This window comes from Grampus griseus, assembly GCF_964374135.1.
Source record: "Grampus griseus genome assembly, chromosome: 3".
Taxonomy (NCBI): Eukaryota; Metazoa; Chordata; class Mammalia; order Artiodactyla; family Delphinidae; genus Grampus; species Grampus griseus.
This window is the reverse complement of record NC_139019.1, coordinates 59709809-59734010: the sequence shown is the minus strand read 5'-3', so window position 1 is coordinate 59734010 and position 24202 is coordinate 59709809. Positions and strand designations below refer to the sequence as shown.

General features: G+C 42.7%; 1 protein-coding gene across 1 annotated transcript in view; it reads right to left on the bottom strand.

Moving 5' to 3' along the window:
• IQGAP2 (IQ motif containing GTPase activating protein 2) overlaps window positions 1–24202 on the bottom strand; it is a 289265-nt gene that overhangs the window by 222057 nt on the left and 43006 nt on the right. Inside the window, exon 2 of the mRNA XM_082650860.1 lies at window positions 19422–19521. Coding sequence (XP_082506986.1) covers window positions 19422–19521 — 100 coding nt within the window. The remainder of the gene's footprint in view (window positions 1–19421; window positions 19522–24202) is intronic.

Genomic DNA, 24202 nt, shown 5'->3' with positions numbered 1-24202 from the left:
TGATTTCAGAAGAGGTACCGTCCTGCTGCAGTGCTCCGGGTGGCAAGGAGAAAACATGCAGCCTTTCATATGCACCTGACCTGAAGAAGTCCAGTTTCTCTGCTGCCCGTTACTTCTAAGAGATGGCGACTAACTCCCAGCCCTGCCCAAGGTGGCAGATGAAAGGCGCAACACTTTCTAACCACCTTATTTTTCCAGCTGAAGGAGATGATATTTCTGCTAAGGATGATGTTTAAAAACTGGATTTGCTCTGCCAACATTGGTCAAAGTATTTTCCTCAATGGATGCTTTACTGTGAAAAGGTGTCATTCACCAGACGTGCATTTCCAGGTTTAAAAAGCAATTTCCTAGTCTCCCTCTGATATAAAAAGAGGGGCCTGTATGTTATACTGAAAATACTGTTTACAGAAGGAAGATTCCACCGCGAGGCTGTCCAGACATATTCATTCTTCCCCACATAAACCTACTCCACCTCTATTTATGCTAGACAGGAAATAAATGTGCAAACAACATCAATAAAAAGCAGCTGAGGGCACACATTCTTTGACTAAGTTGGGATGCCTGATTCACAGCTGTTCCTACTCCTGAAAATGTTTTTGTAATAAACAGTGGCATTTAAGAAGTATTTTGTTCCACGTTCCAACACTTTATAATTTACACCAATACACTGCTTGACTTTCAGCCTGCTTTTCCCTTTGTAACACTATGATGTAGGTGTGACCGGTATCCTGGACCCATTTTACAAATAAGGGGGCTGAGACATTGAGACTGTGCTTTGCTCAAGGTCACTCAGATGCTAAGAGAACCAGGACTAGGGAAAAGCAATCAACTCTGGTTTATACACTGTTTGAGAAGAACAAAGTCAGCATGTCACCGCCACACCTGACTTTCAGTCAAAGGCCAAATTAAACATTGAGTCAGCTAATTTTATTTAGATAATGCTGCTCTGACAGCTAAGAGACTGCATTTTCTGTTGCTTCCGCAGCTGTACACAATGAATTGTTCTGTTAAAAAAAAAATTCAGAAAATGTTGGCCTGGATAGAGGGGGAGCATCCTTCCTGACCTTTGCAACAGCAGAGACTTTGTTTCTAGTCCCAGGTACTAAAGTGTCCATATTGGGCCTATTTCCTTCTTCCGAGTGCTTGTTTTACTCTCCACCTCCTCCCTCCATCACCACCCGTGTAATATTAAGCACTGTGGACAGGTCTTAATTTAACTCTTGAGTCTAAAAATAAGGTGGCCAATTTTGTTACAGTCCATCATTAAGTCCTTCATTAAGTAAGAGACCAGGACAAAAGTACCATGGATTTGCTGCCCACAGAGAGGCCTGTTGACCAACAGGTGACTTTCCAATCACCACCTTATCAGCATCCATCTTAACATCATGGACAAAGTAAGAGACCATCAGAGGCAGAAGCTGAAATCACCCTTCTCCCTCCACCTCTCCCCACCACAGGTGCCATGGTATTATCCACTCACCCTGGGCAAAGGTGAGGCAGGTGCACTGGGGCTAAAAACACAAGAAAGGGAGAAATCATTGCACGCCACTTAGTATTCCTATAAGTATCTTAGCAAGTTCGTTTCTGTTCTAAATGTGAATATGGGCTTGCAACGACATGGAGGGACTTGGAGGATATTACGCTGAGTGAAATAAGTCAGACAGAGGAAGACAAATACTGTATGATCTCACTTACATGTGGAATCTAAAAAATACAACGAAAGAGAACAAACTAGTGGTCACCAGTGGGGATGGGGAAGGGGGGAGAGGCAAGAGAGGGGTAGGGGATTAAGAAGTACAATGCATTATGTTTAAAATAAGTTGCAAGGATATATTGTACAACACAGGGAATACAGCCAATATTTTATAATAGCTATAAATGGACTATAACCATTAAAAATTGTGAGTCACTATATTGTACACCTGTAACATATTTTACAGCAACTATACTTCAATTAAAAAACTAAATGTGAATTTGGGAAGGAAATGAAGGGAGAAAAATGTCAAGTCTGCTTCATTGGTGAATTCTCCGTTTCTACCCTCTGAAACCTTTACTTTGCTTCCAGTGCACACAAAACACATCTCTGCACCCTTGCTCATCTTCGCTTGGCATAGTCAGAAGCTCCTTCAGAGTCCCCAGCTCCGTGGACTAAAGCACCGAGTGAATAGAGCCTGTCCTGTCCCATGTGGTGGCGCCCAGGCCATGTGTCCACTGAACATGTAATGTGCAGCTAGTCTGAATTGAGATGTGGGGGAAAAAAAAAAAGACAGTAATATACTTCATTATTGGTTGTACATCGATTAATATATTGAAATGATATTTTATATATACTTGGGTTAAATAAAATAAAGTTACTTTCACCTGTTTCTGTCAATTTTTTAATGCGGCTGCTAGAAACCCTGCCACTCCTGCACCCCTCCCCCTTCCAGCCCCAACTGAGCCTGCTTCCCCTTTGTTCTGCCTATATCCAGCCTGGCAGGCACATCAGGAATAAGACAGGAACGCTCCAACTAGTCCTTATTTCATCTATCAGTTTCTCAAAACCAACACACGGCTCCGCACCACACAAATGAATGTATGTTATTGTCTGACATAGCTGCTAGACTTCTGAGCATGCCCATCTATCATTTATGTTTGCTGAACCTTTGCTAATTCATCCTCGAGTCTGCCCCGTTGGTGCGTTTTAGACTGTAGGCAGCGCTGATCCACAAAAAGCCTATTTCGATCCATTTGTGCAGAATGCATTGGTAGGAGTTGGGGGGGGGCTCTATCTACACAGAGGGCCTTTAAAACTCCCATTCCATTATCTCACGCGCACAGCAGCCACTAGAAAAACCGCCCCATGGAAATGGAAGGGTGAGCAGAGCAGCTCGCAGTCCTAGAGAATCCAGAACTGTGAGCGGTGTGGCACGTGCACCACTGAACATCTGTGGATAACAGAGTGTATATCGCACATGAGTGCCACCATTTGGGGACCACCATCTCCACAATAAAATGCCCAAGCACGGTCAGCTAGTCTGTGTTCCCCAAAGGGACCCATACAATTCAGAAGTGAAAATCATCAATTACCAGCAAGAGCTATTTAATGGAGAGAATCAGCACCCCTCACAAGGCTCCTCTACGCCAAATCACACTGGATAAGAATCCCAGCGTGGGACTCCTGAGATGACTACATCATTCACACAGGTAAACCAACCTCACCCGCGCTGTGTCAGGTCCTGTACAAAGCACTAGGGCTACCAAGAGTAAGAACATCTTCCTCAAGGAGCTTCCCGATGGCTAGCAGAGGACAACAGGTGGTAAAGGTCACCATCAACTATAATGAGTGCAATGGGAGCAGAACAAGGACCCAAGGCAAAACCCAGGAGGGAATGACTCACCACAGGAAGGTCTCCAAAGGGTCAGACAGCCTAAGGAGGTACCCATCGACTCCATGGGTACTACAGAGCCAGGAAAGGTTTTAAGCAGGAAAGACTTCATCAGACATGACTTCCTGGCTTCTCCCTAATCATATTAATACAATAAGCTGTAGATGCGATCTACACAAAGAAGATCAGTGTTCTTCATCCAAGAGATGCCCATAGTTACCAAACCAGGCTCAAGATATGTGTAAGCACGTTGGTCCAGCTGCAGGGTGAACCCTGCTCGTGTCATGAGACAAACACAGTGCATCACCATCAGCATTTTCTGAACAAATGAATTAGAACAGAACAGTAAATGTCAGGGTGTGTTGTATATACCAATGGTTAAGTGTTGCTCTGTGAGTCTCTGTTGTTTAGTTAGACAGACATGCACACTTCTGCCCATCATCTCACACGGGTATCTGGGGTCATGATGTAAAACTGTTTTACTCCGGGTCACAAGGTGTTAAAGTCATTTCTTAAAGTGTATGTCACAAGTAGTGAATTATTAATAAATCAGTAACAGAGGATCTCTAATGGGCCCCTACCATAGTTAGATAAATCGGAACTTGTTTTTGTATTGGTTTCAGTCTCCTGCTTAATGCCAACAGAAATGCTGACCCATAAGCACTATTTCAGGTAAGTCATTTGTCTCACTGAGTCCTACGAAGCAGTCCTCTTTATACACACCCCCCTAATCTACTCTAATCTAATTTATACACACTCCTTTGGATGTGTCTCTGGAACTCTTGACCTGCTATAAAAATGTAATTCTCCTCTAGTCTCAACTTTTTGTTTACACTTTCCCCACCTACTTGTTTTAATGGCAATCTGGCTTTTCCTTCACAACACCACTTCTCATAAACCAGGGATGATGCTTCCCCAAATTTCCTTAACTCGCAGGACCAAAGAAGGGAGGGTCATTCATCACCATCCCCATTGAACTTTCCTCCAGGCCATGTCCTATCACCTCCATTCCAAGATCTCTCCCCGCACCTCACTCCTGTCTCATGCCCCAACCTTGTCACTCTTCTCTATCCTGATCCACGACTTTCCTTTCTTGCCATAATCACTGTGTACCTCCCATGCCCACCTCCGTTTGGAGGCTTCAAGAAGGTGGATGAGGGCTTCCCTGGTGGCACAGTTGTTAAGAATCTGCCTGCCAATGCAGGAGACACGGGTTCGAGCCCTGGTCTGGGAAGATCCCACATGCCGCAGAGCAACTAAGCCCATGCACCACAACTACTGAGCCTGTGCTCTAGAGCCCGCGAGCCACAACTACTGAGCCCATGTGCCACAACTACTGAAGCCTACGTGCCTAGAGCCCGTGCTCCACAGCAAGAGAAGCCACCGCAATGAGAAGCCTGCGCCCTGAAACGAAGACCCCAACACAGCCAAAAATAAAAACAACTTAATTAATTTAAAAAAAAAAAAAAGGTGGACGATCTTGGGAATACCCAAAAGCACAGTTCAGAGATTTCCTCCTCCACCTAAAGATTTCACCTCCATTCTACTCACACTGCACACAAGCCCCACCACACCTTGGACCTTATCACTACCCAGAAATACTCCACCTTTAAGATCTAGGCTTCCAAACCTCTGGCCGTAGCTTTCTGTTTACCTACTTCTCCACTTCCTTATTCTTTTAGGTCCTGCCCTTCATCCTCATCAGAGCTGGTTCCTTGACTCTTGCTACTGCCCTCCATCTTACCCATACTGGCTTCATGAGCCTCCTTGTTGAATTGGGACCTCAAGGCCACCCAATGTCAATGATGCTCACACGAACACCCTGGGGTCCCTGTTTCTTTCTTTCTTTTTTTGGGGGGGGGGAGGGGCCATACCTCATAGCATGCAGGATCTTAGTTCCCTGACCAGGGATCGAACCCATGTCCCCTGCAACGGAAGCACAGAGTCCTAAGCACTGGACCGCCAAGGAAGTCCCTGGGGTCCCTGTTTCTGACTTTCTTAGAACCAACATGCCAATCCCTGAGCCTAGTTACCCCGTTCATCTTCTCTCAGCTTGGAAAAATTCACAGGAACATGCTGATTGGCTCTATGAGGAAAACTGAGAACGTTAGTTGCCTCTTCAAAACTGCCCAAGCTCTCAATCCAACCCTGGCTGAGGCACGATCACTTTCTCTACAGCAGCTGTTTTCATTTCTCCATTCTCCTATCCTTCTCCTTCTTATATCAGCAGATGACTCCCCTCAATACCCTTCTTCCTTCCATCTCATCACAGAGGAAGAGATGTCCATGTTCTTTGCATCTGAGCAGGGGCGGGAAAGCTGGAGCTGCTGAGGCAGCATCACTCAGAGATGAGAGCATAATTCTCAAACCTCAGTGTGCATCAACCTTTACCTGAGTGATTTGGTTTTTTTAATCTGGGGTGGAGAATTTTTATTTATTTGTTTATTTATTTATTGAAGGATAGTTGACTTACAATGTTTCAGGTGTACCGCACAGTGATTCAGTTATATATACATACATATGTATGTACATATATTCTTTTTCAGATTCTTTTCCATTACAGGTTACCTGAATGATTTGTTAAAATGCAGACTCCAGGGCCCTAGAGACGGATTTGCAGGGTCTGGAGCAAACCCCAGAAGCCCGTGACCCTTATGCAGGTGGCACCTGCATTTGAGAATCACTGTTCAAAGTCATCCTCTCACTCAGATGATGGAGCTGCCTCAACTTTTGCCCTGTGAAGTACCAGAGACAGGAACAGCTGGATATTACAAATTATTTGAAGAAAAAAAAAAAAATCAATGAACATTTAAGCCAAGCAAGACTGAATGAGGAAAGTATGGAAATGACAAGAATTGTGAATTCTTTTTTTTTTTAAGAACTGTGAATTCTTGAATTCTTACTCTAGCACCTAAATGGGTTCAAATTTCTTAGCAAAAATGAAAGCTATATGACAAAAATGTACAAATGGCTAACTCCCCCACCCTAAGAATTCAATGTTTCACTAAAAGCAAACAAACTGAATTTACCAAACAATAAGCTTATATTCATTTTTATTTCTGTGTATCTTCACCACTGAGCTTTCTACTAATACTTTTCCTGATCAGCATGACTTAGAATCATGGGAGAAAAGAGTTGTCAACAGCCAGGAGACCTTTATCCTAATCCCAAATCTGCCACTAACTCTACCATTGAATGAAGTTGATGAACTTCTCTGTGCCTCAGTGTCCCCATATACAAAATAAGGATTTGCACTCTTAGAGGAAAACAAAAATGTTCAGACCAAAAAGCCAGTGGAAGACCGTCCTACAAATGCGACACAAGAGAAAAATCACTGTGTAACAAGCTTGTACCAATATTGTCCTCCAGCAGCCTTGCTTGGAGTCCCTCTATGCCTTGAATGATGACACTGTTCTATGACTTTTAAGCATCACAGCATGAGGCAGCATCTGGTGGGGAGATTCATACAGGAAGGAAGAGACCTCAGCAGTGTTTGCTCTTCATACCTTTTGATGTTTCAACAAAAAAGCAAAGCATTCTTTCAAACCAGCCACAACAGTGGCAGAACCAAAAAGACAAGCGATGAGTTGCATGTAGAATCCAGTCACAACCCAGAAGAAAGATGCACCAGAACTATCGCGTGTGAGAAGAGAATAAAATCCACATCACTGAAAAGTGCAAATTCCTACTAAAACTTTAAGAAGACTGATAGAAAAGAGACAGAGAGAAGAAAGGGAGGGAGGCAGAATACAAGGTAAATTCTTCCCAGAACAAACTATTAGTAGTAGTCACAGTTAAAACAAAACCAAACAAGTAAGCACCAGAAAAAGGAAAAAAAGAGCCAGAAAAAGAGAAACAGAAAGACAATGTATGGCTATATTTTGTTAATTCTACCAAAACTCAAGAACTGAGAACTGATCAAGAATGAGAACAATGCTGTGCGGCGTGACCAAAAATGAAAAAAAGAAAAGAAAAGAAAAAAAAAGAATGAGAACAAAGCTAGTCCACATAGAACCTAGAAACCAAGACCACCCAAACCAAGGTTTTGATCTTAAGACATGATCAAAACACATGAAGAAATAAAGAAGTCAGACAGTGTTAGCCTTTAAGCACACAGGTTTTGAAGTCAGACAGGCAGAGTTGGAATACAGTTTATGTTGCCAGTTAACCGTGACCTTAGAAAAATTACTTAAGTTTTTCCAGGACTCGGTTTCTCCACCTATAAAATGGGGATAACCCCGTGTAAGTTGACTGCTCCAGGCACCACGCCTGGTGACTGGACACTCAGTGTGATAACCCCTGTAGTAAAGAATGTTTGAGACCATGGAAAATTCCAAACACCTCCCAGCTCTCCAGCTTCAAAAAGCCTGAGAAACAAATGTGAACTCTGGGATCAAGTGTCAGTTGCTCAACTTCCCCTTGGCTGGAAAAGATTCATATTGATTATTTGTATTTAAAAATATCAGCGCTCTGAGAAGTTATGCTTTCATCTGTCAGATCACACCTGACTGGCACTTATCCAACACAAACCCAAGGTTAGAACTCAAAACCTGTGAAATTAAAAACAAAAGTCTCCCAACTCTGTGTCCCAACCCCAGGATTGGCTGATAATCTCTCTGAGTCTAGATCTGCCCCAAGGCATTTGACCTCCCAGTGTCCTCTGTCCCCTAAATCCACTCCCTTGTCAAACCCTATGGCTTCTCCCTTTATAACCTTAATGTCTGTGCCTCCCACTCCCGCTCCACAATCCCTGGTCACTGCCCAGCTGGATGGCAGCCCCTGAGGCTCCAGCCACAAGCACCACACCCCAGCAGGCAGGGCTGGCTGGTACCCTGTCTCCTCTGGTTCCACTGAGACAGCCTACTGAGCCTCACCCTTGCCCAGGCTACGTCCCACAACCTTCTTCTCACAGGTTACTGCCTCTCCCTACCATTGGGATGTGCCTTGCTGGGTCGAGCCCTGACTGCCAAGAAAGATCCTGTGTCTCTCTGGCCTATGACTCCCGAGGCCAGCCGGTTAGAAGGCAGCCCCAAACAGACCAGTCCTCAGCGGCAGGCCCTCCCCTTGGAGGAGCCAGACCCTGAGAAGGGCCCCTGCTCTCAACTCAGCTGCGCCCCCTGCCCCACCAGCCTGCCAGCAGCTGCATGGAGCAACCCCACCCTTCATCTTGTCCCCCTGGACGGCAGAAGTGAGGGCAGAGTCAGGGAGAGAACAAGGAAGAAGGGGGAAATGAAGAATTACCATAGAAACATGAAAGCTATTTATGGTTTGAAAATGCAGTTAGGAATTCCTTAAAACTTCATTAACGTTCTGTATAGAGCAGCAACGTGTCTCTCAATAAGTGGATTACCAAGAAAGGTATTTCCCTCCCAATTCCAAATTTCTATTAGCATTGCGTATGAACACAGCCATAGGCAGCATCCTTGGGAATAAAGACAGTGAGGTCCAAAAGTGCAGAGGAAATCCAGAGGATTCTCTAAAGCATTCTCCAGTCCATAGATTCTTTTTCTTAAAGTATGTAATCATAAATACTCAGAGTTAAGCAATCCCACACGCCAGGCTCTCCCTCGCTTAAACATTTGTAACGTTTCTCCTTTCAGAGCTGATTCTCTAACTCACTACTGGTAAGGCCAGAGCTTGAAGCTTGATCTAATCAATGAGGTGTCCTTTTGGTATCTGAGTTGTAAGCATTGACACAAAAGGAATCACACCCGTGTTTTGTTTCCTTTCCAGGGCACATACAAAACTGTCCCAGACTCGCTAATACAAAGAACAGCTTGGCTCACATAAAGGGCTCTTTGAAGATAATATTTCTAAACAAGCCCATCACCAAGGGAAGGCTTTTTCGCTTTGTTTATTTTCAGAGGTAAGACAGAAAAAGTAAGCACAGCAAAAGATTTGTATGCATTTTCTCTTTCCTTAAAAAAAGGAATATTATATTTCAGGAACTTTCCTTGGGAAACACAATAGCAATCCCATTCATAACTATTTGCTCAACTGCAATTTGCAAACTCCCTCTCCATTTCTTGCCAAGATTCCCTCTCCCATTCCCTGACCTTCATAACAGCTCCAGCTGGATTTCCTTCCTCAATCCCCAAAGAGAACCCACTATCTTCAATTTTGCACAGTTGTCCTAAAAAATTGAAGAACTGAAGTTCTTAAAATAGACTTATTTTCGTTATTTAAATATATTTTGCAGAGATTAATATGAAATCTACTCAGCAGTATTAATTCTTTTGGAAAGGCAACTCCTTTCATTTAAAGAGCGAGATTTCCGGCATCAGAGAGAATTTTCAAAGTCCATATAAATAGCAGACTTGTCTGCCTCATTTCAGCAAAATTCACACTGCAAAGAAGCTATCAAGTTAGCTTTCTGGGCCTACCTGAAAAGAAAACTTAATCCATTTAGTATTATTTAATATGGTAGAGGAAGGAACAACTTAGTTTAAAATGGCTCACAATTCAAAAACATCAAGGCATAAATAACCTTAGTACCATCACCATTTAGACCAAGTCATCATCTAATTCCTGGTTTGGTTTCCGACGGTAATAAAGTCTATTCCCCTCACCCCCCCAAACACACACAAACTGCCCCTTTCTGGGGTCAATTTCAAAGGCTATGTACACACCCTGTAGAAGGCAGCTTCTAAGGTGGCCCTCAGTGATCCTCACCTTCTTGAATTCATCCCTTTGTGTAGTCCTTTCCCCTTGAACACAAGACAGATTTAGTAACTTGATTCTAATGAATAAAACACAGCAAACTACGGGATGTCATTTTTGAGAACTTGAGGCTACAAGAAGACTGGCTTCTGCTGTACGTGCCCTTTCTTGCTCTCAGGCTCGCTCACCCTGATGAAAGCCAGCTGCCACGGTGTGAGCTGCCCTAGGGAGGGCCCATATGTCAAAGGAAGTCTCTGGCCAACTGCCGAGGAGGACTAGGTCCTCAGTCCCAAAGTCTAGCTGCCAACACCAAGTGACCTTCCGGAAGCAGATCTGTCCTGCCTGAATCTCGAGAGGACCACAGCTTTGTGAGAGACCCAGAACCAGGGGACCCAGGAAGCTCTGCACAGATTCCTGACCCTCAGAAGGGAGATCGGCTCAGTGCTTTGTGACCACCTAGAGGGGTGGGAGGGAGACACAAGAGGGAGGAGACATGGGGATATATGTATAAGTACAGCTGATTCACTTTGCTATACAGCAGAAACTAACACACCATTGTAAAGCAATTATACTCCAATAAAGATGTTAAAAAAATAAAACAAAAACAAAGAAAAATAAAACAAACAAACCAAAAATTTGTCGCTTAAGTCACTAAGTTTGAGAGTAAACACAGTCATGGATAACGAATACAGATGCCAGACATCCTCTGCCCTCCTGCCACTATTATGATTAGCTCTCCATGACATCATCTAAACCCTTTAGCCTGTAGAGAAACACACCTCCTGGGGTGAAGAGCCACTCTGTAAAGTAGTTATCTCTCTTTTTTGAGATATGCCCTAAAAATATGTGTTTTTCATTTTTCCTTCATTGCCATTAATATTAGTGTTTGGGACTTAATTAAGAAGGCTTTATACACAGACTTCAGCATTTTATAAACTGTGAGCAATCATTTCAGCCACAGTCATTTTAATACACAAGCTACCTCTTCCTCTCTTCATTCATTGAAAAATGCTCTATACTCTTTTCTGGGTATCTTCTAGTTTACTGTAGTGGCATTCAGTTGTCTAGAATCACTAGACAGTGGGTCAGTGGGTCACATCTGACTATAATATAGAATCTTCCATCAAGACAAATATCAAATTTGACCTCCAGGCTGACAGTCTAACCAAATCATCTAGAATCCTGTCTACCATGAATCTAATTCATATCCTACTTGTTACCTCCAGGAGAACTAAAACATACAAGAAGCAGAATACAATCAATCCTCATTAGTAACAAAAATTCAATGCTGGGCATTAAGTAATTCATTCAAATACAGGGGAGACACGATGTCACGGATACCTTATAATTGGGGTATTTGACCCAGATGGTGATGTCAGAGAAGGATTCCCTGAAAAAAGTGAGCTTCCATCTGAAGACAGAGCAGAGTCTCACTCAATAACGAGGAAAAGGAAGCAGCACATGCAAACATCCCGTGTAGGAGAAAACATGGAAATGAAAAGGGGTCAACGTGGCTGGAAGATAGAGCAATAGGGAACGGGGCACATGATGAAACTGGAGAGGCTGGAATGACTGGACTATGCGGAACCTATGAGTCCCTAAAGCAGTTCGGTTTTTATCCTGAGTATTGAGAAACCACTGGAAGATTTTGAACCGATCAGAATTTTGAAAAGATTCATCTGATAAAGGACTGAAGCAACCAGAGGTGTGGGGAAACCAGTTAGAGACCACTATAGCAATCTAGCAAGTGCTGTTGGAAGCCTGCAGTAGGTTGATGCTGGAATAGAGACGTGAATACACGAGAGAGATTTAGGAGGATGGTGGGTTAGATACAGGGAGATACCCATGCACACACATACAGAGAGATTAATAAAGCAAATAAAAGTGAAGGAAGGAGTTTTAAACTCATGAGGAAAAGCTTTAACCTCATAGCAGTGAGCTTTTTTGAACACAGAATTATTAGCTGTTTGGTCTCCATCTCCAAAAGTGACCCTATTGTGCCTGTTTCCACACGGTGGATGCTCACAAAAAAATTGGTAAAAGGTGTTTAGACATCTCATGTATGTTTGGAGGACCTTCCATATGCACTTTATCTGCTAAACACCATTTAATCATATTCAACAGCTTTACTAAGGACCTCTCCAAGCCAAGCTGAGCAAAGGAACTTTTCTTTAATAACAGCTTTAATGAGATATATAGACAACTGACTCTTTCAAGCGTACAATTCAGTGGTTTTTAGTATACTCAGAGAGTTGTGCAATCATCACCATAATCAGTTTTAGAAGATTTTGGTCCCAGCAAAAGGAAACTCATACCATGAGCATCGCTCCCCAACCCCCCAATCCCACCAGCCCTAGGCAACCACAAATCTACTTTCTGTCTCTATGGATTTGCCTATTCTGGGCATTTCATATAAATGGAATCATAACAATATGTGTGGCCTTTTGTGTCTAGCTTCCTTCATTCAGCATATTTTCAAGGTCCACCCATGTTGTAAGGATGTATCAGTACTTCATCCTTTGTTTTTTAAGATTTTTTTTTTTAGAGCAGTTTTAGGTTCACAACAAAATTGAGGGGAAGGTACTGAGGCTTCCCATATACCCCCTGCCCCCAAAGACATGCACAGTCTCTCCCATTAGCAACATCCCCCGCCACTGTGGAACATTTATTTTAACTGATGAACCTACATTGACGTATCAATCACCCAAAGTCCACAGTTACATTACAGTTCACTCTTGTTTCTATATATTCTATGGGTTTGGACAAATACATCATGGCATTTATCTATCACTGTGGTATCTTACAGAGTATTCTTACTGCCCTAAAGAATTCTCTGTGCCTCTATACTCATCCATCTCCCCACAACCACTGATATTTTTACTGTCTCCACACTTCTACCTTTTCCAGAATACCAAATACTTGGAATCATAATAATATGTAGCTTTTTCAGATAGGCTCTTTTCACATCATAATATGAATTTAAGGTTCCTCTGTGGCTTTTTATGGCTTGATAGTTTATTTCTTTTTAGTGCTGAATAATATTCCATTGTCTGGATGTATCAAAGTTCATTTATTCATTCATCTACTGAAGGACCTCTTGATTGCTTCCAAGTTTGGGCTGTTATGAAAAAAGTTTCTATAAACATCCATATGTAGCTTTGTGTGTGGACATAGCCTTCACTCCACTGGGTAAATAGAAGGAGCACAATTGCTGGGTCATATGGTAAGAATGTGTTTAATTTTGTAAGAAACTGTAGAACTATATCCCAACTATGTACAATTTTGCATTTCCACAAGAAACAAATGAGAGTTCCTGTTGCTCCACATCCTCGGCAGCATTTGGTGTTGTCAGTGTTCAGATTTTGGCCATTCTGGTGGGCGTGTAGTGGTGTTTTGTTGTTGTTTTATTTTGCATTTCCCTGATGACCTATGATGTGGAGCATCTCTTCCTATGCTTATTTGCCATCTATATATCTTCTTTGGTGAGGTGTCTGTTAAGGTCTTTGGCCCATATATTAATCAGGTTGTTTTCTGACTGTTGGGTCTTAAGAGTTCTTTATGTATCTTGGATAACATTCCTTTATCAGTGTGTCTTTTGCAAATACTTTCTCCCAGTCAGTGGCTTCTCTTCTCGTTCTCTTGACATTGTCTATTGCAGAGCAGAAACTTTTAAATGTAATGAAGTCCAGCTCACCAATTCTTTCTTTCATGGATCATGACATTGGTGCTATATCTTAAAAGCCATTGCCAGGGACTTCCCTGGTGGTCCAGTGGGTAAGACTCCATGCTCCCAATGCAGGGGGCCAGGGTTCAATCCCTGGTCGGGGACCTAGATCCTACATTCATGCTGCAACTAAAAGTTCTCATGCTGCAACTAAAAGTTCGCGTGCCACAACTAAAGATCCCACACGTCACAACTAAGACCCTGTGCAGCATGCATGCATAAATGAATGACTATAAATAAATAAATAAAGCCATTGCCATACTCAAGTTCATCTAGGGTTTTCTCCTTTATCATTAGCCTCTGGGAGTTTTATAGTTTTGAATTTTACATGTTGATCTGATCCATTTGAGTCAATTTTTGTGAAGGGTGTAAAGTCTGTGTCGCGATTTCATTGTCTGCCTGTGGATGCCCAGTTGTTCCAGCACCATTTGTTGAAAAAGACCATCTTTGCTCCACTGTATTGCTTTGCTCCTTTGTCAAAGTTCAACTGACTGTATCTACAGGGGTCTACTTCTATGCTCTCTATTGAGTCCCACTGATCTATTTGTCCATTTTTTCACCAGTACCACACTGTCTTGATTACTGTAGCTTTATATTAAGTTTGAAGTCAGGTAGTGTCATTCCTCCAACTTTGTTCTCCTTCAATATTGTGTTGGCTATTCTAGGTCTTTTGCTTCTCCATATAAACTTTAAAATCCAGTTGTTGATATCCACAAAATAACTTTCTGGAATTTTGACTGGGATTGCATTGAGGCTATAGATCAAGCTGGGAAGAACTATCTTGACAATATGGAGTCTTCCTATCCATGAATATGGAATATCTGTTTATTTAGTTCTTTGATTTCACTCATCAGAGTTTTGTGGTTTTCCTCATATAGATCTTGTATACATTTTGTTAAATTTATACCTAAGTATTTCATTTTGGGGGATGCTAATGTAAATGGTAATGTATTTTACTTTTAAATTCCACTTTTTCATTGCTGGTACATAAGAAAGCAATGGACTTGTATGTTAACCTTGTATCCTGCAAGCATGTTATAATTGCTTATTAGTTCCAGGATTTTTTTTTTATTCTTTCAGGTTTTCTATATTGCCAATCATGTCATCTGCAAACAAAGATTTTATCTTCCTTTCCAATCTGTATATCGTCTATTTCCCTTTCTTGTTTTATTGCATTAGCTAAAACTTCCACTATAATATTGAAAAGGAGCGATGAGGGGGAATACCTTTGGCTTGTACCTGATCTTAGTGAGAAAGTTTCAAGTTTCTCACCAGAAAGTATGATGTTAGCTGTAGGGTTTTTGTAAATAGTCTTTCTCAAGTTCAGGATGTTTCCCTATATTCCTACTTTACTAAGAATTTTTATCATGAATAGGTACTGAATTTTGTCAAATGCTTTTTCTGCATCTAATGATATAATCATATGATTTTTTCTTATTTAGACTGTTGATGTGATGAAGCACATTAACTGATTTTCAAATGTTGAACCAGCCTTGCAAACCTGGGATAAATTCCACTTGGTTGTGATTTATATAGTTCTTTTTATACACTGTTAAATCTGATTTGCTAATACATTTTTATAGCTGAATAATGTTTCATTATATGGATATATCACACACTGTTTATCTATTCATCAGTAGACGGACATTTGAGTTGTTTCCACTTTTTGCTCTAATGAATAACACTTCAATGAACATTTGTGTGCAGGTTTTTGTGTGGACATAGGTTTTCAATTTTCTTGAGGATATACCTAGTGGTGGAATTGTTGGATCATATAGTAACTCTGTATTTAATTTTTTGAGGAGCTACCAGACTGTTTTACAAAGTAGCTCCACCATTTTACAATCCAACCAGCAATGTACAAGGGTTCCAATCTCTCTACATCCTTAAAAACACTTGTGATTGTCATTCTGTTTGATTATAGCTATCCTAGCATGAAACGGTATCTCATTGTGGTTTTGATTTGCATTTCCCTAATGACTGATGTTAAGTATCCTCTCCTGTTCTTATGGTTCATTTGTGTATCTTATTTGGAAAAATGTCTATTCAGAAACTTTGCCCTTTTTTTTTTTTTTTCAGTACGCGGGCTTCTCACCGTTGTGGAGCACAGGCTCCGGACGCACAGGCTCAGCGGCCATGGCTCACGGGCCCAGCTGCTCCGCGGCATGTGGGATCTTCCCGGACTGGGGCACGAACCCGTGTCCCCTGCATCGGCAGGCGGACTCTCAACCATTGCGCCACCAGGGAAGCCCTGCCCATTTTTAAATTAGGCTATTTACTTTTTATGGTGTGCTGTAAGAGTTCTTTATATATTCTGAATACAAGTCTCTTATCAAATATATGATTTGCCAATATTTTCCCCCATTCCATGAGTTGTCTTTTCAATTTCTTGATGACATCTCTTTGAATAAAAAAGGTTTAATTTTCATGATGTCTAATTTATCTAGTTTTCTTTTTTTGGCTTGTGCCTTTGGTGTCAAGTCTCAAAACCACTGCCTAACCCAAGGTCACAAAGATTTACTGCTGTGTTTTCTTCTAAGAGATTTACAGTTGTGGTTCACACCTTTAGATTAACAAAACCATTTTAGGATAATTTTTGTATATGGTATGAGGTAGGGATCCAAATTCATTTTTATGCATGTATATATCCAGTTGTCTCAGCATCATTTGTTGAAAAGACTGTTTTTCTTCCCCCACTGAATTGTCTTGATTGAATGATTTTTAGATTAAACTAAGCTTGCATTGCTGGGATAAATCCCCCTTGATGGTATACAATCCTTTTTAGATGTCGCTGAACTCAGTTTGAGTTTGTTGAGGATTTTTGTATTTGTATTCATAAGGGATACTGGTCTGTAGTTTTCTTGAGGTACCTTTAGTTTTGGTATCAGAGTAATACTGGTCTCAACAGAATGAGTTAGGAAGTGTTCTCTCCCCTTACACTTTTTGGAAGAGCGGGAAGGTTTCTGAGTATTGACTCAATCTTTTTTACTTGTTTTACATCTATTCAGTTTTTTAAATTTCTTCTTCAGTCAGTTTTAGTAGTTTGTGTCTTTCTAGGTATCTGTATATTTCATCTAGGTTAACTAATCTGTTGACATATCACTGTTCATAGCATTCCGTCAACATCCTTTTTATTTCTATAGTGTTGGTAGTGATATCCTCCTCTGAATGAAGCAACTTTTAAATGGTCTGAGATTAATGATCACAGAATCTTGAAAGTAATAAAACCAAACTTAAAGATACACTGGACTCTTACAACTCTGAATTTTGAGTTACAGGACATATAGGCTAGGTATCCTTCCAGTTCTCACCCTTGGAAAGAAAAAATAGAGGCACAAAGACAGACCCAATACATCTCTACTTGAAATGCACCAAAGTCAGTTCAACTGAAATAAATAAGAAACAGTTCCTAGCTAAACTTTCACATTCTAAGTGTACCATTCAGTAGAAATTCAATATTCTAAGGCAACTACACTCACATGAACACACACGTGCATGCACTATAATAAACCCGGTATGATAAATTCCTAAGGCATTAACATTGTAAAAGGATCAGGCAATAAACCCTTTCAAATAAATAACTTTTTGAATACTAACTCACCCCTTCATTTATTTCCTGAGTTCAGGACCATCGAATTCTGTACACTATGCTTTCTGAAATCATAGCAAACATATCTTTTAATAGCCACATAATTTTTACATATTCCATAACCAAAAAACAGCTTCCCTAGGCTTCCCTGGTAGCGCAGTGGTTGAGAGTCTGCCTGCCGATGCAGGGGACACGGGTTCGTGCCCCGGTCCGGGAAGATCCCACATGCTGCGGAGTGGCTAGGCCCGTGAGCCGTGACTGCTGAGCCTGCGCGTCCGGAGCCTGCGCTCCACAACGGGAGAGGCCACAACAGTGAGAGGCCCGCGTATCGCAAAAAAAAAAAACAGCTTCCCTGAAAGTCATAATAAGTGTTCAGGTATTAATAAAAGATTCATAAATACATATTACATCTAATCTCTCCTTGTAAGATAAATTTATGAAAACCATCCTAGAGGAAAAGCTGTGTATTTTACAATCTATTCTTTCAACAAAACTATTCCTAAGGAAGCTTTCTTCAAAGAACTTGGACTAATTGTTACGTTGATTTTTTTCTTTAAACTTTGTCTTTTTAAAAAATAATTAATTAATTAATTTATTTATTTTTGGCTGCATTGGGTCTTTGTTGCTGTGCGCTGGCTTTCTCTAGTTGTGGCGAGCGGGGGCCACTCTTCGTTGCGGTGCGCAGGCTTCTCACTGCGGTGGCTTCTCTTGTGGAGCACGGGGTCTAGGTGCGCGGGCTTAACAGTTGTGGCACGTGGGCTCAGTAGTTGTGGCTCATGGGCTCTAGAGCACAGGCTCAGTAGTTGCGGTGCACGGGCTTAGTTGCTCCACGGCATGTGGGATCTTCCCGGACTAGGGCTGGAACCCGTGTCTCCTGCATTGGCAGGTGGATTCCCAACCACTGTGCCACCAGGGAAGTCCAGCATGTTTATTTTGAATGTCTGTGAATCCCTCTCCCTATCTAACTTTAGCCACAATTTGACTAAAAGCATGTTTTTAATAATCTTAGACTGACAGTGAGTCTTCAGTGACTTGCAACCTAACTGTCAACTTCCAGACACATTAAATAACCTTAAAACCTGAGCCTTTAGAGCTTAGAGCTACACGGCTCTGTTAAAACATTAAACAACCTTGGAAAACCCCCTTTTAAGCAATTTTGAGGCCCAATTAGTGCATGTGTCACTGAATGTTCTTTTACAAAACAGTGATTAGAAACCTCATTCTTCTAGCTCTGTAGGTAGCTATTTATCAGTGATCAGAGATAATTAACACCAATGACCATTAACTCAATGTTTATTTTCTACAGAGATGAGAGAGCTGGAACATATCTGTCCATGAAACAATACTGTTGCTTGATCACAGCACAAAGCATTAAATCAGAATCTAACCCATGGCATATGGGCACTGCATTATGCACCCAGCAAAGGACAAAGTTCTGATTCCCCTGATACCGAGGCCTAAGTGCAAATACTTTATCTTCACTTTCTCCTTGGAGAACCCAACATTGACTTGTAATCTAAAAAGTCTAAAAGAGTCAGTGTGATTTTAGAGACAACATATCCTAAGTGGTCACACACCCATGGGTTAAAAAGGAGATTGCTGTCATAAACCTACTCTCCAGCTTAGTGAACGATGGACTTCAGTCTGAAATGCTATTTTTCTACTGGGTATATAGGGATATATAATTATACATTAATTAATAAGAGTAGTAATAATTATAATCATTGGGGTAGAGTTGGGGAAAAGATATGAGGAGGCTGTAGAGGAAAAGGAAGTTGATTTAAGTCTCTGCTGCTTCCCCACATCCGTGCCAGAGAGATGAGAAATTCTGAAATAATCTGCAATTTGCCTAGAGATTTCCTAGGAGGCTCTAAGGAAGAAAAAGGAACAGTTGCCTCCCTAGTGCCTTCACCATGGCTGTGGTAGCAACTTTTTCTCAGTTCTGCCATTTACAAAACCCAGGTGGTTCTTCTCCCATTACCTTCCTACCAAAAAGGCTGCAGATGAGTTATTAAAAATACAGTACCCCAAAGCTCATCTCCAAGAGAAGGTGCGCAAATGGACTGAGTTTGAATCTTACCTTTTGGCTTCCTCCAGGTGGCACAAATATTCATACGCGATATTCTGCCGCCTCCTCTCATCCATCTCCTCTGCTGAGAGTCTTTCATCGTCCACAATAGCTAGAAATAGAGGATAACATCACATGACTTGATAAGGGCAGTGTTCATCAAATAATGAGACGACCAACTAGGAAAAACGCATATGCAGCTCAACACTGGATAATGAGAGATGGGGGTATTGACACATCAAGTGCAGAAAGAGATTTGCTGTTGCACTTTACAATATTGTATTATTTCTAGCAGAAAATGCAATACTGAAGTATAAGTTGCCATTAAATAATAGAAGGAGAATAGCAATCAGATTTCACAGACATGATGCCACAGGATTTAGACAGCCTCAAGTCAATTAGAGGACGGTCTACCAGCAACAACTTCGCTCAACAAGCTTGTAGAATTGGTCCAATGGCTCAGCTTGGACCATCCTAGAAATTCTGGGGTTGAACAAAGAATCTACAAGGACCTGTGTTTTAACACTAGAGGGAATTAAGGTTTCTCATCCAACCCAAATCCTACTTTACAGATGACAAAGTCACTGAAATCCCTCCCTCGTTTATCTCTTGGTCTTTTTACAAGGCTAACTTTCCCTGGTCAACAGGTATCCTAAAGAAAAAAGCCATGGAGACAGCCAGTGAGCAGGGTCTCCGAGCCCACACCCTTTATTCCAACACAAGCCTAGTTTATAAACTGCCACGCTTCAGCCTTGCTTTTCTGTAGAGAGCACAGCTTCCCCGTTTCCTGATTGCATTTCCTCTGCCTGCGGGCTCAACAGTACCCCACAGCCGCCAACAGTCACATCAGCCAACTCTTAGCTGCCTATTTACACGACAACACTCCTCTCTCATGAAAAGGACCCCCTTTTCCTGTTCAGTCCTGAACTTTCATTCTGATGGTTGTAAAATGAATGTGGTTTCTCGTTTGTTAGATTACTCATCTAACGAAGACAATGTGTGCAGGCAGCAAGGCTGTGGTCACGAGGGGCAGGACCATCCGTGTTTGCTCTTTTGTTCCCCAGCTGCCAGCGCCAGTCAGCCGTTCCATAAATGGGACCCCTGGTCCCAAGCAGAGGAGAAAAGGATGTGAAGGTCATCCATCCATCCCTAGGAAAGGCCAACCCCATGCCCTACTGAAGAGGAATCTGAAATATCAATCTGGCAGACAAAAGGAAGTAAGATCATATTTTGAACTCTTACTGGGCAAGTACAGTGCTCGACACTTAAGGTCGAAAAATAGAAAGATTAAAGAACTCAAAAAGAAAGAACTCAAAAGAAAGATTAAATTTATGTCAATATAAAAAATGACGGAATACCGTAAGCATGGAAATATGTACTAGATGCTTATTTATTGAGCACTTACTTTCCTTCAAGGGTTAGGCAGCGTTTTCTATGCAGTGTTTCATTCAAGTCTTACAACTCTCCCTGAGGCAGGTGCATAATCTATCCCACTTTACCCTCTGAGCAAACAGGCTGAGAGGCCATTTGCCCAAGTGAAGAGCAGAAACATTAGAGCTAGAAGTATTTGGATGGGATGGAAAAAGCAAGTACAGAACTTTGGGAAATGTCTTTGTTTATGGGGGAGGAAGAAAAAGCAGCAGCAGGAGAGGCTGGAAGAGCGCTAGGACAGGCTGGTATACAACAAAAGCAGGGCCAAAGGAGCAGGAATTTCCACACGGATCACTATCCTTTCCCGATTCCTGCCCCGTCCGACGACTCCCAAGTTTCCTTGTGGCTCCATTCCTTAAAATGGGGAGACCTCAGCCCACACCAATGACACCAAGAGGGCTCAACAAAGATCTGTATTTGTCAAAAGCACCTTTTTTAACAAATTGAATCTGATTTAACTTTAGAAGAGAGCTTTCAGATTTAGGAAACGTACTGAAGCTCTCGAACAACCCTCCTCTGCACCTCCACTTGGAGACCCCAGGCCTCTGACATCTCTCCCCTGGGCTCTTGCAACGGCCCTCAAACAGCCCCCCAGTCGCCACCCCTCCTCCACCCATTCTCCTCCCTGTCCCCAGAAGCATCTTTCTAACATACAGTCCTACTGATGCCATTCTTCCTCTCCAAACCTTCGATGGATCCCCACTTCTCATAGAACAAAGTTCAGGAAGAAAACACGTTCTCTCCCCACCCTTCCTGAAGCCTACAGTTCAGCCACCCTTCCTGGCAGCACTAGGTTCCAGGCCCAAACCACTCCCTTTTAAGTTTGAGTTCTTCTGCTCTCCACCACCTCTCTGTCTAGAAAGCCACTGTCCCGCCTGTGTGTGACACCTCTGCATCTTCTTGAGCAAACTTCTGTGGATCTCGAAATCAGAAACCATCCCCAGTCCTCAGCACCTTGGTTCACATTTCTATTCTATCACTCCTCGTGGAAGCCCCCACTGTAACTGGGTCACATCTCGCTCTCCAGACTGGGGATTCTTTAGAGGAAACGACTCTTTTGCTTCATCTTTTATGTGGTTCCTTGCACGGAGAGGGCACTCAAATATTTGCTCAACAATTATCTTCCAGGGAATCTTTAGTAAGTGCGCTAACCATCATCCTGCCATGAATATACTTTGAAATTCTTCTCATTCTGGGTTTTCTTAGAAGATTCCCGGCATGCCCGCGTAGCACCAGCTCATCCTCCATCTCCATTGTTCCTAACAGTTAATCCCCAGGACCCCCCATGACTACCAGCTTCTCATTTTAATTTCAGTCTAAAGACCGCCTCCCATTTCTGACAGAATATTTCCATTTTATGGTACCTTCAGCATGTTAAAGCTTGAAAGCAATTGAAAACTCTCAGTCGGAGTCCACTTGGTCATTTTTGCCCTCCTCAGAGGTAAAGGTGGGGTCACTCTCACTGCCACCTTCCTTCCTGGCTGCTGCTTCCTTCCAGCCTCAACCAGCCTACCCAGTAGGAGGCGGAAGCACCAGCAGCGCTGGCCCCCAGGCCTCTGCCCCCCAACTGCCTCCACAAGCCATGCAGCATCCTACCAGCCCAGGGCTGCTGGGGGCTCTCAAACTCTGACATCACCCTGTCCAAAGAGAAGATCTGACTTAACGTTTGAATTAAAACACACTCTCCCCACAAAGTTTTATATTGCCACTGCAACGTTTTGGCCATAGCTGATGGAATTCTGTCTTGTTTTTTTATAAATTTATTTATTTAATTAATTTACTTATTTTTGGCTGCATTGGTTGCGTGCGGGCTTTCTCTAGTTGCGGCGAGCGGGGGCTACTCTTCGTTGCAGTGCACAGGCTTCTCATTGTGGTGGCCCCTCTTGTTGCGGAGCACGGGCTCTAGGCGCGCAGGCTTCAGTAGTTGTGGCTTGAGGGCTTAGTTGCTCCGTGGCATGTGGGATCTTCCCGGACTAGGGCTTGAATCCGTGTCCCCTGCATTGGCAGGCAGATTCTTAACTACTGTGCCACCAGGGAAGCCCCTCTACCTATCTTTAAGGCTCAATCAAGGGCCACTTCCTTCCCAAAGTCTCCCCTGACTATTCCTGTTCACACTGTCCTCTCTCCTGGCACTGAAACCGGACAGGACCCTGTGGGAGCCTCCCGGGTACAAATCCTTTCCGGGTCCCCTGTTTCTTGTTTGCAGGAAAAAAATTTTAGCCTCCTAGACCTTCCCTGAGTACCAAAGGACAGACTCAAACAGTTACTAATCAGGGAAGGGAAGGAATGCAGAAACAAAGAAGGAGCAGTCAAGAAACTATAGTGCAGCGATGGGCAGGGTCCCGGTTCCTCCTCAAGGAACATATATAACAATATCTTTGAGTTCACTGAGCTCCACTCTACAGTCTGCGAGCCACAACTACTGAGCCCACGTGCCACAACTACTGAAGCCCTCATGCCTAGAGGCTGTGCTCCACAACAAGAGAAGCCACCGCAATGAGAAGCCCACGCACCGCAACGAAGAGTAGCCCCCGCTCGCCGCAACTAGAGAAAGCCTGCATGCAGCAACAGAGACCCAACGCAGCCAGAAACAATAAATAAAATAAATACATTAAAAAACATATATATCTTTGAGTTCTTCTACAGGAACTAAGGCCCCCACCCAGGTGGAGGATGGTAACTTCAGGCTGAGCACAAGATTCCTAGAGCACCGCCCTGTTACCTCACCACCAGAAGAAGAAGACAGCCACACACTCTGCAGCCCTCACCCCAAATTCTGCCTATAAGAACTTCTCCCCGAAAACCATCAGAGAGTTTGGGGGTTGTGAGCACGAGCCACCTGTTTTCCTTGCTTGGTCCTGCAATAAACCTTTCTCTGCTCCAAACTCCCATGTTTACATTTCGGTTTGTCTGGCCTCACTGTGCGTGGGGCACACATACCTGCGTTTGGTACCAGTAACTCCTATACTGCTTCATTTAACAGTAAACTCCTAGAAGACATATCTGTGTCCTCACGGTGTGCAGCACACTTCCCTGCACAGGTTGCGTGCTCCATTCAAATACCTGATGAACAACTAATCTCTTATCAGGAAAGAGTAATACATGGGCTTTAAAGTATCTATGGGGGGTAGTTTTATTTGCCTATTTACACTGAATAAAGGACGTGGTCATGGATGGAGCAAATAACAGCGCCATTCTATAGACTTTACTTGACTCAGATTCAATTCACAGATTCTATGAGCCAGGCAGGAGTCAAAGCACCAGGGACGGGGCAGTGAACAAAACAAAAAATGTCTGCCCTCATGGGGCTTCTTTTTACACATCCCTTCCTTCCCTCCTGACCCGGCCCACTGGACCACATA